The 14,029-nt window shown below is 44.4% G+C and overlaps 1 protein-coding gene across 1 annotated transcript in view; it reads left to right on the forward strand.

Annotated features, from left to right (window-relative positions):
- Cfap91 (cilia and flagella associated protein 91) overlaps positions 1-14,029 on the forward strand; it is a 47,362-nt gene that overhangs the window by 12,588 nt on the left and 20,745 nt on the right. Inside the window, exons 7-10 of the mRNA XM_040750822.1 lie at positions 2,530-2,707; positions 6,859-7,016; positions 10,267-10,449; positions 11,319-11,461. Of these exons, the coding sequence (XP_040606756.1) occupies positions 2,530-2,707; positions 6,859-7,016; positions 10,267-10,449; positions 11,319-11,461 (662 nt within the window). The remainder of the gene's footprint in view (positions 1-2,529; positions 2,708-6,858; positions 7,017-10,266; positions 10,450-11,318; positions 11,462-14,029) is intronic.

Below are 14,029 nucleotides of genomic sequence, written 5' to 3' on the forward strand. Positions count from 1 at the left end.
AAGCGTAGACTAACACATCTATCATGCTTCATATGTGATGATTTTTAAAATCAGTTCACTTGGTTTTTTTGTTTGCTTGTTTGTTTTGTTTTGTTTTTTGTTTTTTACAAGACAGGGTTTCTCTATATTGTTTTGGAGGCTGTCGGTCCAGCCTGGCCTCGAACTCACAGAGATCCACCTGCCTCTGCCTCCCAAGTGCTGGGATTAAAGGCGCGCGCCAACACTGCCCGGCCAGTTCACTTGTTTTTATGTAGTTCTGCTTGTTTCATCTTTAAGTCAAATCTGGTTTCTGCTTCCTGCCTTGTTAGGGGAGTAAGAACACAGACCCTCATCCACTTCAGGGAACCTACTTCACCTTTTTGTCCCTCAGTTTCTTTATTTGTAAAGTAGGGATCATTATACTTCTAGGATAGAGATTTATTGAAGAGCAAATGAATTTGAACAGTTATTGCTATATTGTAAGTGATTAAAAGTGTAATTTATCGCCAGGCGGTGGTAGCACACACCTTTAATCCCAGCACTCTGGGAGGCAGAGGTAGGTGGATCTCTGAGTTCAAGGCCAGCCTGATCTACAGAGTGAGTTCCAGGACAGCCAGGGCTACAACAGTGAAAACCTGTCTGGAAACAAAACAAAAAAACCCTGTAACTTAAATAAGTCTTAGACACGTGAACTCCACAGACTCACAGAATGCTGTCTTAGACACGTGAGCTCCACAGACTCACAGAATGCTGTCTTAGACACATGAACTCCACAGACTCACAGAATGCTAAGTCTGTAAAGAATTCCCTAAACTACTTCTGTGCTTATCTTGGGAGAGGGAAGAGGAGAACCGAACTTCATATGGTGATTAAAAGAATCTTTGACTTTATTTTTAATTTTTTAATTTCACTAGAAAAGGTAAAGTTATTTGATCTATAATAGAGCTGTCTTTAGTATGAATATGGTATTTTCATACTTTTTGGTTTTAAATTGCTAAACAAAACTTTACACAACTACCATATATATTTTCATATGTATCAAACATGGAATTATTTGTTTCTTTTTAAGCTGATATGTTTTCCTTTTAAGAACATACTTAGATTAAAAACTTATAATCACACAATCATGGGGGGGCACGGGGGATGGTGTGTGCATGCATACAGTGCCTGTGGGAGGCCAGAGAGAGAGACCCCTGTTGTGAGCCGCCTGATACAGGAGCTGGGACCCAAACTCTGGTCTTCTGCAAGAACAGCATGCACTCTTGACTGCTGAGCCTTCATTCCAGGCCCCACACATTTCTTTTTTCTTTCTTTCTTTCTTTTTTTTTTTTTTTTTTTTTGGTTTTTCGAGACAGGGTTTCATTGTTTTGGAGCCTGTCCTGGAACTCACTCGGTAGACCAGGCTGGTCTCGAACTCACAGTGATCCGCCTGTCTCTGCCTCCCGAGTGCTGGGATTAAAGGCGTGCGCCACCAACGCCCGGCCCACGCATTTCTTTAAACTTACATATTTCTTCATACATTAGATGAATCAAAAGTATTTCCACTTATGAGTAAACCAAAAACTTGGAACCAATAGAACAGAAAATTAAAAAATAGCTCATCGTATGTGATAGAAACATTTTTCTCTTTAGCCTTTTCTGTATGATTATTTTTTGAAGTGAAAAATTAACATATTAAACAGGAAACTCACTTGACACCTATTTCCTTTAGTAGTTTTTGGTCCTGTGAAGACATACACCAAGTCAAAACTGCATTTAGATCCACTGGCCACCAAATGTGCCAGAGAAGGGTAAGATGATCTGGGTGTTGACTTGTGTTTCTGAGATGGTCAGGAGCTATAACCATGACTCCATAAATACCTGGACTCTTAAATGTGGAGGTGAGGCATAGTCCTAGATTATACACTTACTATAAATGCAAGGAGGATTACCAGCTAATGGTTCTTTATCACCTGTTCTTGTTTCAAAGTATGTTTCTTCTTAACAGCAAATCCCCAGTCTCTGATATATTTTCCTTTCTGTATTTAACATTTTGGGGGGAATTTTATTTATTTTTAAGTGTTTGTGGGTGATTTGCCTGCATATATTTGTCTGTGCACTACATGTATATAGTGCCCACAAGGCCAGAAGAGGACGCCAGATCCTCTGAAACTGGAGTTACACATGGCTTTGAGGCACTGTGTGGGTGCTGAGAACTGAACTTGTGTCCTTTGGAAGATCAGCCAGTGCTCTTAACATCTGAGCCATCTCTCCAACTCCTTCTCTGCCTTTTAAAATATGGACCTGTCCTGTACAGGACGTTTGAAGGTATGATCAATTGTTTGGTGGTCATTGATCATTTCCCCAGTGCTTTCCTTGAACATGTATGCAACCAGAACAGCTTCTACTTGAGTAAGAGGGGGCAGGAGGGTACAGGCAACACAAGTTTTGGGGCATCCAGGGAGCTTTTCCCAGCGGCATCATGCTGTAGCCTAACCCTTGCATTTAGAGCAGGGCAGGAGGTGGCTTGTGGGTCTGCCCTGTGTCTCTGAGCTGTGACATCCCCTGCAGGCCGAGGTCTCCCAGCAGGACAAGCCGAGGTGGAGATGATAGAACGGGCCCGGGAGAAGCGTGCTTGGGAAGCCACTCTGCCCCCACTGAGCGACAGCTTCCAGTTTGAGAAGAGGAGGAAGATGATGAATGCCATGGAGCGGAAGGAGTGGGCCTTCCGAGAGGGAGAGATTGAAAAGTAGGTTCTCTGGCTCCCGGACAGCTGTTCATGGGTTGGTGAGCGCAACGTTTATTATCATTATTACTACTATTATTATTATTATTATGTTTTTTTTGAGACAAGGTTTCTCTGAGTAGCCCTGGCTGTCCTAGAACTCACTCTGTAGACCAGGCTGACCTGGAACCTAGAGATCCACCCGTCTCTGCCTCCTGAGTGCTGGGTGGCCACTTTATTATTATTTTTTTAACCTGGAAGCATTTCCCCCAAATATCTGTGTTTAAAAACAATCATCACTCTGTGCAGATAAGAAATTGGGCTTCTAGCTCTTTCAGGAGCAGCCACACACTCCCAGTGTGGTACTAGGGCTCTGTGTAATTTTTGTCCTGCCCTCGGTCTGTGAAATTCAGCATGAAACCCAGGAACTGAACAATGGCTCCAGGACTGTTTCTGACTGTTGTGGAGCCCCAGTGATTTCTGCAAAGCATCTCAGAGATCCGCCTTGGCTCATTCCCAGAACCACCACGCCTAGGCAGCAGGCCCCTCTGTGTCTCAGACAACGGCCTCCTAGACAGCCCTCTCATTCCCACCCTCCACGGCTCATAGGACACCTGGGTTCTAGCTGGACTGATGCAGCACTTCCCACTGGAATGGCAGATTGTAGAGACTTTGTCCATGAAGAGATGAGCTTGCATAGCAACGTGCATAACTGACACTATGTCTAGGAACTTCTTCAGTTTTCAATCATTTTAGCCGATGGTGGTGATGACGATGATAGTGATTGTTATTGTATTGTATCACATAAGGGCATTTTCAACAGGTGCATAATGTCCTTTGAGCACATTCTCCTGGTGTGTTTTTGTTAATGAGGTTGTTGTTGAAATGATGAGGAATTATTAAGGAGAAAGACTCCTTACCAAGCTTGCAGGGAAGGTGCTTGCTGAGACTGGCCTTTGTTCCAGGTTGTGCTGAGGCCTGTATTGCTCCTCTGTGCTATTAAAACCCCGAATATACAAGGGGAGGACCAAGAGAGGACTCAGTCTATTGCTGAACTTAATTTTTTCAATTCTTTTTTGATTAAGCCCGAATCCTGACTATGTGAAGTTTTGGTAAAAGCTGGCAATTCATTGGAAAACCATGTGTGTGGTGGGCACGCTCAATGTACTCAGTGGTCTGTAGCCATTTAAACTGTTTGCTGTTCTTTGGAGAGGAATGTGTCTTGTAAGAAGGCATTAAGGTATTTAGAATGTTTCTGGCCAGAGTGATCACCTCAGAAGGTGATTGAAAACCGAGGCCAGTTTCAATCAAGGGGCTTCAAGTCCCTGTGTGGGACTCTGCGCTATGAGATGGTGAAGCCGGTGAATGCTTGGTTTCCGTGCCTCAGTGGAGCTGCTTGTGGCCTGTTGGTGCTGAGAGTGAAGACGGACCAGAGGGTAAGGTACCAGCCTGTTCCCGTCCCTGAGGCAGGCGCCAAGCAATGTGCTGGGCTGTGTGTGAGTCTCCATCTTTGAGATGGAGACTTGGGCGAGGAGGCTTCATGCTGCAGGGAGAGCAAGAGGCCATTAGTGACCGTGATGATGAAGGGGAACGGTGTAACCAACTTCCTTGTCAGACTAGCTTTTGTGGGACCACCAGCTCCCCAATAATGACTCAGAGACTTAATATTATTATGAAAACTTGGCCATAGCTTAGGCTTTTTTTTTTCCAACTAGCTCTTATAACTTAAATTAACCTGTCACTTTAATCTACATTCTGCCCTGTGGCTCAGTTACCGCTGTTCTGTACTGTATGTCCAACTTCTTCTGAGTCTCTGGTAAAATCCACATACCTAGATTCCTCCTCCTCTTCCAGGGAAATCCCGCCTATGCTCTCCCCTAGCTATTGGCCATTCAGCTCTTTAATAAATCAGTCAGAAGCCACTTTAGGCAGAGACACATCTTTACAGTGTGTATGATGTTCCGCAACAGAGAGGTAAAGAGCACATCGCTCAGAATACTCACTCTACACACACAGTGTTCTGAGAACTTTCTAGAAACCCATAGTCTTGGGCTCATCCAAAGCCTACCGAATCAGAAGGTTAGAATCATCAGTCTGGGTCAGAGCAAACCTTCCAGACAGTTCTGTTTCACAGTTAAGTTGGAGAAGTTTGCATGCATTTTCTCACTTAATGCTCACAACAACCTCTTGAGGGAGATAGTATACCTCCATTTTGCAATGGAAGACAGTGAAGTAAGAGCAGAATGGAGAAGTGACCCTGGAACCACCTAGTATAGTCACTGCCTGCTTAGCAGTGGGATGTGTTCTGAAAAATGTGTTGTTAAGTGAGCCCATCCATTGCTGGGTAAATCTCAGAGTGTACTACTCAACCTGGACAGTTAGAGGTCACTCAGTGGGGCCCTTCGATGTGACTGAATATGTGGTAAATATGTGGTGTACGAGGCTGCCACCAGCATAACATGGCAGTAAATTCTTACAATAAACTTTGGCCTGGCCTGGAGATTTAGGCCTGTAATGTCAGCACTCAGCAGGCTGAGGCAGGAGGATCAGGAGTTCAAGACCACCTATGATGGTATATTGAGTTTGAGGTCATCCTGGTCTCCATGAGGCCCTGTCTCTAAAGAAATAAATAAAACAACAGTAAACAAGACAAGTAAATCTGTCAGCCTACACAGTGGGTTGTTACCATTATCAAGTGTTATACATTATCGTATTTGCTGTATTTTTACCTGGCTGGCTGCCCAGTAAGTCTGTTTACAACATCACCCCAAATGGGAATAATGCTTTGCGTTGTGGTGGTTCAGTAGCTATGCCATCAGTAGATGACATGAATTGTTCAGCCTCCTACACAATGTTATGGGATCATCGTAGTATGTAAGACCCATTACACTGTGTAGCATGTAACCATATCTTTCACCCTGGGGACTGTTGCTGTGTGACCTTAGTGTTAAAAGCATCTGCCTCTCCAGAAACAGTTATTGCCTGGCTCCACCCTCCCCCACTGTTGGCACTTAAAGAAGGTCTGAGACACACCTATCCTCTCTCTGGTCCCCTACTCTCACCCCAACTTCCCCTTGATCCTTTCTGAGACAGAATTTCCCTATGTAGTCCAGGCTGACTTTGAACTTGTGTTCACTTGTCTCAGTCTTCCATGTGCTGGTGTGCACCCCCCAAGGCCTTTTGAACCATTTCCACTCCCTGGCTGAGGCTGGACCTCCCCTTTCTCAATGTCTTCCTCCCCCTTCTCTCCCCTGCTTGTGCCTCAGAGCTCCTGTCTTTCTCCTAGTCTGAAGCTGATCTGTGTTGTATGGTTGACTTGAAAGCCCATCTGCCAGCGGTGTGGCTTGTCTGTCATTGTCCTGCCTGGCAAACAGCGGGCACCTCGTAAACATTAGTGAATGGATTTCCACGTGGGAGTGGGACGCGCACAGAGCTGGGTTGTGACAGAGAGAAATCTGATGGCTTTTGTGGAACAGAGACTGGAAGGAGGGAGACCATGAGCTTCGAGGGCAGGATAGGAGAGAGCTGTGGAGAGGAACAAGAAGCTTCTAGAAGAGGAAAGGGCTGCAGAGGGGAGGCAGGGAGAGACCAGAATGAGCAGGGTTTGTGCTTGTTTAGTTTTGAGACGGGCAGGAGAGTCTAAGTAGGTGGAAACACTGGTTCCAAGCAGAAGCAGCTGGGGGCATAGACTTCACTTTGGGATAGGATGTCTAAGGAAGGACACGTGCAGGGAGCACAGGTGTCTGTAGGAAAGTGAAGGTTAACGACTGAGTTCCAGCTATGTGTGGGAACCAGCCCTGTGTTAAGATCACTTACTACCCAGCTTTCTTCACGTTCTTCTTAACTCTTCAGTTAGCCTAGAACTGCCCACGAATCTCTTGTTCTCTCGGTTCAGCTGCTTGCAGAGCCAGTCAGTCTCTTACCCCATCTGCCTGCTCTGCTGTCTGCTCTTCGCCTTCCGGACTGTGTGCATGCACACGCCTGCTTCCCCACGCTCCCACTATATAGAGATCTGCTGCCCGAGTGTCCTCCCCTGGATTTCAACTCGCTTGTCCCATTTTTGCTACAGTGGTCTTTGTAAAGCACTTGACTATGATGCTCACCGGAAGGGCCTGTTGTGGCTCTCAACCAGAACTTCCGGTTTGAGATGGTAATTCTCTGTAACCCACCCCAAGACTGCAGGACCTGCGACTGGAGGTTCTGAAACAGCTGCTGAAGAGGCGCGAGGAGAACCAGAACGAGATGGACATGAGGCACCTAAACGCCCAGTGGTGTAGACTGCAGGAGGCCAAGGAGGCAAAAATGGCGCAGATCCAGCACACACACGTGTCAAGTAATGCGGCATGCGCTGGTCAGGGAGGGCACGCAGCTTTGGGTTTTTGATCAAGCCTTACTGAGCTATGATGGAACTCTGATTTGGTCCTAGTGAATCACATCGGCAAGAGAGAGAGATGAGTTACTTTTGAAAGGTGGACATTGGAGAAAAATTAGTAAGAAAGTCAAGTGGCTGTGTTCTGACAGATAGTTCTGTTATTGACACATGTGCATATGCCCGTGCTGGTATTAGGTTCTCCACGTTCATAGCCCAAGGCTCTGATTAGGAAGTCTATTGATTGACTTTTTTAAAAAAATTTTTGCCCCCTAAGATATTTTAGTCTTCCTTTTTCCTAATTGCTTCTCTCCAAGAAGTTTTTAATGTCACAGATATATTTATGCTTATACATCCTATACATTTTCATTTTATGTATAAACACAAGAAATAATCACTTTACTATTTATTCAGGGCAGGAGTAACAATAACTACATCAGAGGCTGAGGAGCTGGCTTAGTGACTGATCACACTTGCTGTGTAAGCACAAAGACATGAGTTCAGATCCCCAGAGCCCCTGTGAAAACTCAGGTGTGGCCATGTGTGCCTGTCACTCAATACAAAGGAGGCAGGAGAGGAAGATTTAGGCTTGATGAACCAGTGTATCTGAAATAGCGAACTCCAAGTTCAGAGACCCTGTTTCAAGGGCTAGAACAGAGCACACCATGTCCTTTTCTGGCCTCCTCTTCTGGTCCCTGCATCTGCTAGCACAGGTGTGCACCCTCCCACACGTGTGTGCATTCACCACATGAACATACAACACACATAAAGAAGAACTAAATTAAAAATACTAAGTTAAAATTTTCAGTAGAAATTTGAATCATTAGCATTTAATTTTGTAGTTTTTTCCTACTGAGAAAACTTTTACAATTGGCTATAAAATTGGATTATTGAGGCCATTGAGATTGTGAGTAAACGTGTTTGATCCTTAGGACCTACACAGTGGAAGAGAACTGACTCCTCAAAAAACTGTTCTCAGTCTTCACACCTGTGCACACCATGGCACTTGGCAGTCTCCAACACACATACATTCACACACACAATAGAAGGTAATCAGTTTTTTAAACATTGCATTACCTTTTAAGAAGGTTTAGCCAGGAGAAGAATAGAGAGCAGGGTGAGAGTCATTATAGGTTTGAGGAGAGATCTGGCACTAGTGAGATTTCCAGAGATCTACAAGGATGACACCAACTGGCAATCTAAGCTACTTTAAATACCCTTCCCAATATTGAGGTTGACAACTATCTTAGAGCCTTCATCCAGTGGCTGATGGAAGCAGAGGCAGAAACCCACAGCTAAACACTGAGATGAACTCCTGGAATCCAGTTGCAGAGAGGGAGGAGTAATGAGCAAAGGGGTCAAGAACAGGCTGGTGAAACCCACAGAAACAGCTGACCTGAACAAGGGGGGAGCTCATGGACCCCAGACTGATGGCTGAGAGGCCAGCATGGGACTCATCCAGACCCCCTAAATCTGGGTGTCAGTGAGGCGGCCTCAGCAATCTATGGGGCCTTGGGTAGTAGATCAGTATTTATCCCTAGCATACAAATGGACTTTGGGAGCCCATTCCACATGGAGGGATGCTTTCTCAGCCTGGACACATTGGGGAAGGGAGGCTAGGCCCTGCCCTGGATGATATAACAGACTTTGGAGATCCCCCATGGAGGGCCTCACCCTCCCTGGGGAGTGGAGTGGGGATTGAGTGAGGGGTTGGGGGGCCTGGTGAGGGGTGGAAGAGGGGGAGGGGAGGGAGAGGAAGCTGGGATTGACATGTGAAACAAGCTTGTTTCTAATTTAAATAAAAAGAGACAAAAGAAAAGTGTTGACCCTGGTTAGTTGCCACACCCCACTGGAAAGCTATAAACCCAAGAATTCATGAACAGCACAGTTTAGACTTGATAGATGAAATAAACAAACAAACAAAAATAGAACACTAAATTGGGTGTATAGGAAAATGGGAGTGAATCTGGGAGAACTGAGGAGCAGGTGAATATAATCAAACCACACTATACAAAATTCTCAAAGAGCCAATTTAAAAAGTAAATTTAGAAACAGTCCTGAAAGCTTTCCAATTGCCCCAAATTCATGAAAAAAAATTGAATAATTTTATTACCAGTGGACCCAAATTAGCAGTTTATATAGCAACTCAATCACATTTTTAAAAAAATAGATGAAGTGGTTTTTTTTCTGAAATTAAATTCTTACTTAAATTTCCTTCTAGTGAACTCAGCGTTTGTTTTTATTTTCTTGATCTAACCTTGGTCTAGCTGTTGGCTGTGTATTTAGAAGTTGTTGACATTTTTCTTTTCAGTACATGGCATAGCTAGTGATGATTTGACTAACTTCTATAGATCGTCAAATGCAATTTATTTTACTAAATTCCAACGCAGCAAGTCACATAAAAAGCCTGGCAGATGAGCCGGGCGTTGGTGGCTCACGCCTTTAATCCCAGCACTCGGGAGGCAGAGGCAGGCGGATCTCTGTGAGTTCGAGGCCAGTCTGGTCTACAGAGTGAGTTCCAGGACAGCCTCCAAAGCAATACAGAGAAACCCTGTCTCGAAAAACCAAAAAAAAAAAAAAAAAAAAGCCCAGCAGATGAACCATGAACAAGGGTGCAAGGCAGCAGTGGCTCTGGGCCTCCTGCAGCGTGACCCCTCACTCTTTTGTGACAGGGTTTCACACCTATTCACCTGTTCCCAGTAGCCCAGGGAGAGCTGTGAAAGGGGATGGCTCTATGGAGAGAAGTGAATGGAAGTGAATGCATGACTGCCCAGATGAGTGTTTGGATGTGCACAAAAGCACCTTCTCCCTCTACCCAGCAAGCCAGGCCGAAGCTATGAGCCAGGACATCTTCTGAAATCCTGGTGTTGGCCAGCATGAGTTGCTTCCAGCTACTTCAAACTCTATTAACTTCTTCTTAGCCCAGAGCTTGAGGTTATCAAAGAGATGTATGTGCAGGCTGGCGCATGTGCGCCTGAGTGACTCCACACTGAGGACACTAGCTGATCCATGGTACTCCTGCCTGTCATGGTACTCAGAGCCACACAGGTGGCAGACCTGTTTCTAGCACCTCATTCTGGTTGTTGTGGGCCATCGTAGAATTCACTCAGCTCTGTATCTTCCTGGCAAACCAAACTAGAGTTGCTTTGCTATTCTGCATTTATAACTTAGAGATGTATCCGGGAGAGAATCATGACAGTGCCTTTTCTTTCAGACATCAGAAAACTCGTAAGAAAAGGGAAGAACATAGAAGGGAAGCTGCAGAGGAGAGACATCATCAAGGAGTACTCCGATTTTGCATCTCAGGTCTATGGACCTTTGTCCCGCCTTGGCCGTTTCCCAGACAACAACTCAGAGGACTTTGTGGTCAGAAACCACTATCTCAACACCTATGAAGGTAAACAATAGGATAGTTGAAAAGCACCAACAAGCAGAGTCCATAGGCTGGCCCATACAGCTTCGTTTAAAGTAATACAAACTCAGAATCAAAGAGAAGAAAAACCCATAGAATAATTTAACAAAGACTAATTCAGTTAGCTACTAAACTTGGTAGCTAGGTGTAGTAGCAACTGTCTGGTTCCAACCCTCAGAGCTGGAGACAATCAGATCACCAGAGTCCTGGAGTTTGGGGCTAGCCTGGGCAATTTTCTTTTAAGATTTCTACTTAAGAACAAATGCCAGAAACCAAGTTTTAAAGTAAATTTTCATTAAAAAGAAAACCTCTTTATGCCAGGCTTATGAAACAAACAAAATACTTATAATGAAATCAAATGCACCAGAAATCTAGAAGGCAGAGCAGAGTCACCAGGTAGTCAATTCATGAAGTGTTCTGTGCCTCTCATGAGGCAAAAGAGACTATTTAAATCCTTAGAAGCTCAGCTCACAAGCTGACACATCCTCTGGCCAAGATGATGAGTTAGTGATCAGACTCCTGAACCTAGAGCCCTGGCTGCTGTCTCCAGAGCAAAATACCATGAGTTGGTGAACACTCACTTTAGAATGGGGGCACCCTCTGTCATAAAGCTGTGTGGGCTTGCTGCTGGCTGCTGGCTATCCTTTCTGTAGGAAACACCTTTATTTTAGAATAGTTTCTCACTGTGCCACACAGGTCACGGAGCAGATGCTAGCTTCACATACTTTACATTTTAGAAACAGTTTATCCTTTTAAGAGAAGGCACCTTCCAAAGCTGAAAGACCTAACAGTGCACTCTCAGCACGTTAAATGTAAGCACTGGACTCTTAAGAGCCACACACTTCCTCCCACAGGGTTAGTGGAACTTGAATCATGTCTTCCTGATTTTGTGACACAACCAAGGATCAAACCTCCAAAGCCCAAAATCATTACCACCAAGGCCGGTTTTCTGAAGAGGACAGCAAGGATGGATTATGAGTTGGCAGAGGTTCACAAGGTACAGTCGGGCTCTGAAGACTAGACGCTTCCACTCTGACTTCTACAGAAGAATACTGCACCCTGAATTGCATTCGTCATGGGCAGCAGTGACTGTACACCTGAAATACAACCTACATTCTCTTTCCTCTCTAACTTCCTCTCTCACCAGTCCCATGTGGGGTCCTGGTCTAATGAGCAAGTCCACCTTCATTTCAAACTATGACAGGACTTTCTAGGGGTTCCCTTCCCCTATACAGAAGTTATTTTTCTGAAAGTACTTCCACTCGGGCTCTGTATAGGGTAAAATCTGAAACTATGAAGATTAGCAAATTCTAGTATTAGGAATTACTTTGTTAAGAGTTGTAACTGGTTCTGTTTTCTTCCTTTTATGTTTGCTGTGAGGGCACCATGAGGAAGATATTTGACTGATTTCTTTTCATCTAGTTTGAAAGTCAGCTAAGAAGGAGAATTTGATGGCCATCAGATGTCTCGCAGCAGAGTCCCACGGAGGGCTTGTTAAAATGCTGTGCTAGGCTCCACCCCCAGGTTTCTGCTCAGCAGATCTGGGTGAGGCTGTGGAGATGGGCGAGCTTCACATGTCTCCAGGTGATGCTGTTGCTGTGGGCCTAGGAGCCACACTTTGGAATCCCTGGTTTATGACATCCTCCTGTCCACAGATATTTGCTTGTGCACTGATTCCTGTAACATATAAGAATCTATGGGAACTCAAACTCAACATGAAAAAAATAGGACTTTGAGGACTGGGGGGATGGCTCAGTCTGTAAAGAACTTGCTGGGCAAGCATGAGGACCTAAATTCAACCCCCAGCACCCAGGTAAGAAAGCTGGGTGTGGTAATGCAATTGTAATCCCAGAACAGAGAAAACAGATGCAGCATCCCTGGGGCTCATTGACCAGGGAGGCTGGTGTAATCAGCAAGCCCCAAGTCCTTCTGAGAGATCATGAGAAAACCCAGGGTTGGATCTGGAAGAACAACACCCGAGTCTGACTTCTGGTTTCCACACACATGGGCATGCACATATACGAACACATACAAATGTGAATATACACACATGCACTTTGAAAAAGCTTAGGACCTTGATAGTGATCTCATAAATCCTTTTCCCTTACGGTGTCCCCGTTTGCATTCACCTTTCTTGAATACTGTGCTCACCAGTCTCATTCTTTGTAAGAAGTTTTTCCTGTACTTAGTATCAGGTTATGGAAACTCTTTTCCTCCTGATTTGCTAAAGCCTTTGACTGGGTGCTTACATTACTTTATCCAATGCTCAACTGTGTTTCCAGACTTTTTACAAATACTGATCTGTCCTGCATCAGTGGGTGACCTTGCTCATTTGAACACATCATCAGATCTAGTTTAATGTTTCAAATCTCTGTCCCTGGGTGAGATGGTGCTCTTTATTTTTCTTCTAATTTGTCCATGTGTGATACCAGAGTTGAGCAGAGCCAACCTGGGAGCCTCCCTTCTTGCTTCTTCTCTGAGAGGAGTTTAAACAAGATCTGTCCCTTCAGTGTGGAAGGATACGAACACAGCCTAGTGTCTGCACGGGAAAGAATTTAACCTGAGCTTCTGATTCTCCATAGCATACTTGTGTTCATTTTGTAAACTGAATTGTGTAGAATCTCACTCCATCTGTTCAGTCTTTGACATGCTCTCCCATCATACTGTTTTTATAATACTTTGTTCCATATATAATCGTGTTCATTTTTTATCATTTATAGCATTGTTTGTATCTTAACTCTTTTTTCACCAATCCATTTTACTGGAGGGTTACACAATGAATTCACACTACTTTCTTCTCTTGTATTTATTATATCTCTTTGTCTTTGAATTGTTCTGTGAGTATTTTTCTATGCTAGGAGAATTGAATGTGTATATTATCAATTTCAGTCATTCATCAACTTTATATAAGTATTTCAGACTAAACATTTCCCTTCAAAACACAGATTTTGGCTACATCTCATTAGTTTTGATATGTGATGTTTGCCATTCTTATTTTCTAATATCCAAAAGTATCCAGCGTTGCATTGATCCTGTATTTAATGTGGTATAAAATTTCCCAGTATGTAGGAATTTTAATTCAGTTTCTGGCCAGCTTGTACCTTTAGGGTGCTGTGGTTAGAGACCAGAGTCACTTCCATGCCAACACTGTGAAGTTAGCGAGGCTTTGGGGTTGAAGGCGTGAGTCAGGACACATGATGTCCAGCATGTACAAGGCCCTGCTTTAATTCCTCAGCAGTGCTGAGAGGGTGGGAGAGAGAATGAGGAGAGAGCAGGGAGAGGAGGGAGAGAGACTAGGATGTGACCATACTTACCAATTAATAAACGCCCATGTTCAGATAACATACATTTTATATTATGCCTCTCCGGTGTGGGGACAGATTGTTTCCAAGGCCCCCTTCATCCTTGGGGCATTACTGTCCTTCAGCTCACTGACCCTTGTGCTATAAATACACAATATATTTTCACTCTGTTTTGATTTCTTTGAGATGGGTCTCACACAGCCCCAGGTAGGCTTTGAATAACTGTGTAGCTGAGGAAGACCTTGAACTCCTGATCCTCTTGC

Source organism: Mesocricetus auratus, unplaced genomic scaffold (assembly GCF_017639785.1).
Source record: "Mesocricetus auratus isolate SY011 unplaced genomic scaffold, BCM_Maur_2.0 Super-Scaffold_100008, whole genome shotgun sequence".
NCBI lineage: Eukaryota > Metazoa > Chordata > Mammalia > Rodentia > Cricetidae > Mesocricetus > Mesocricetus auratus.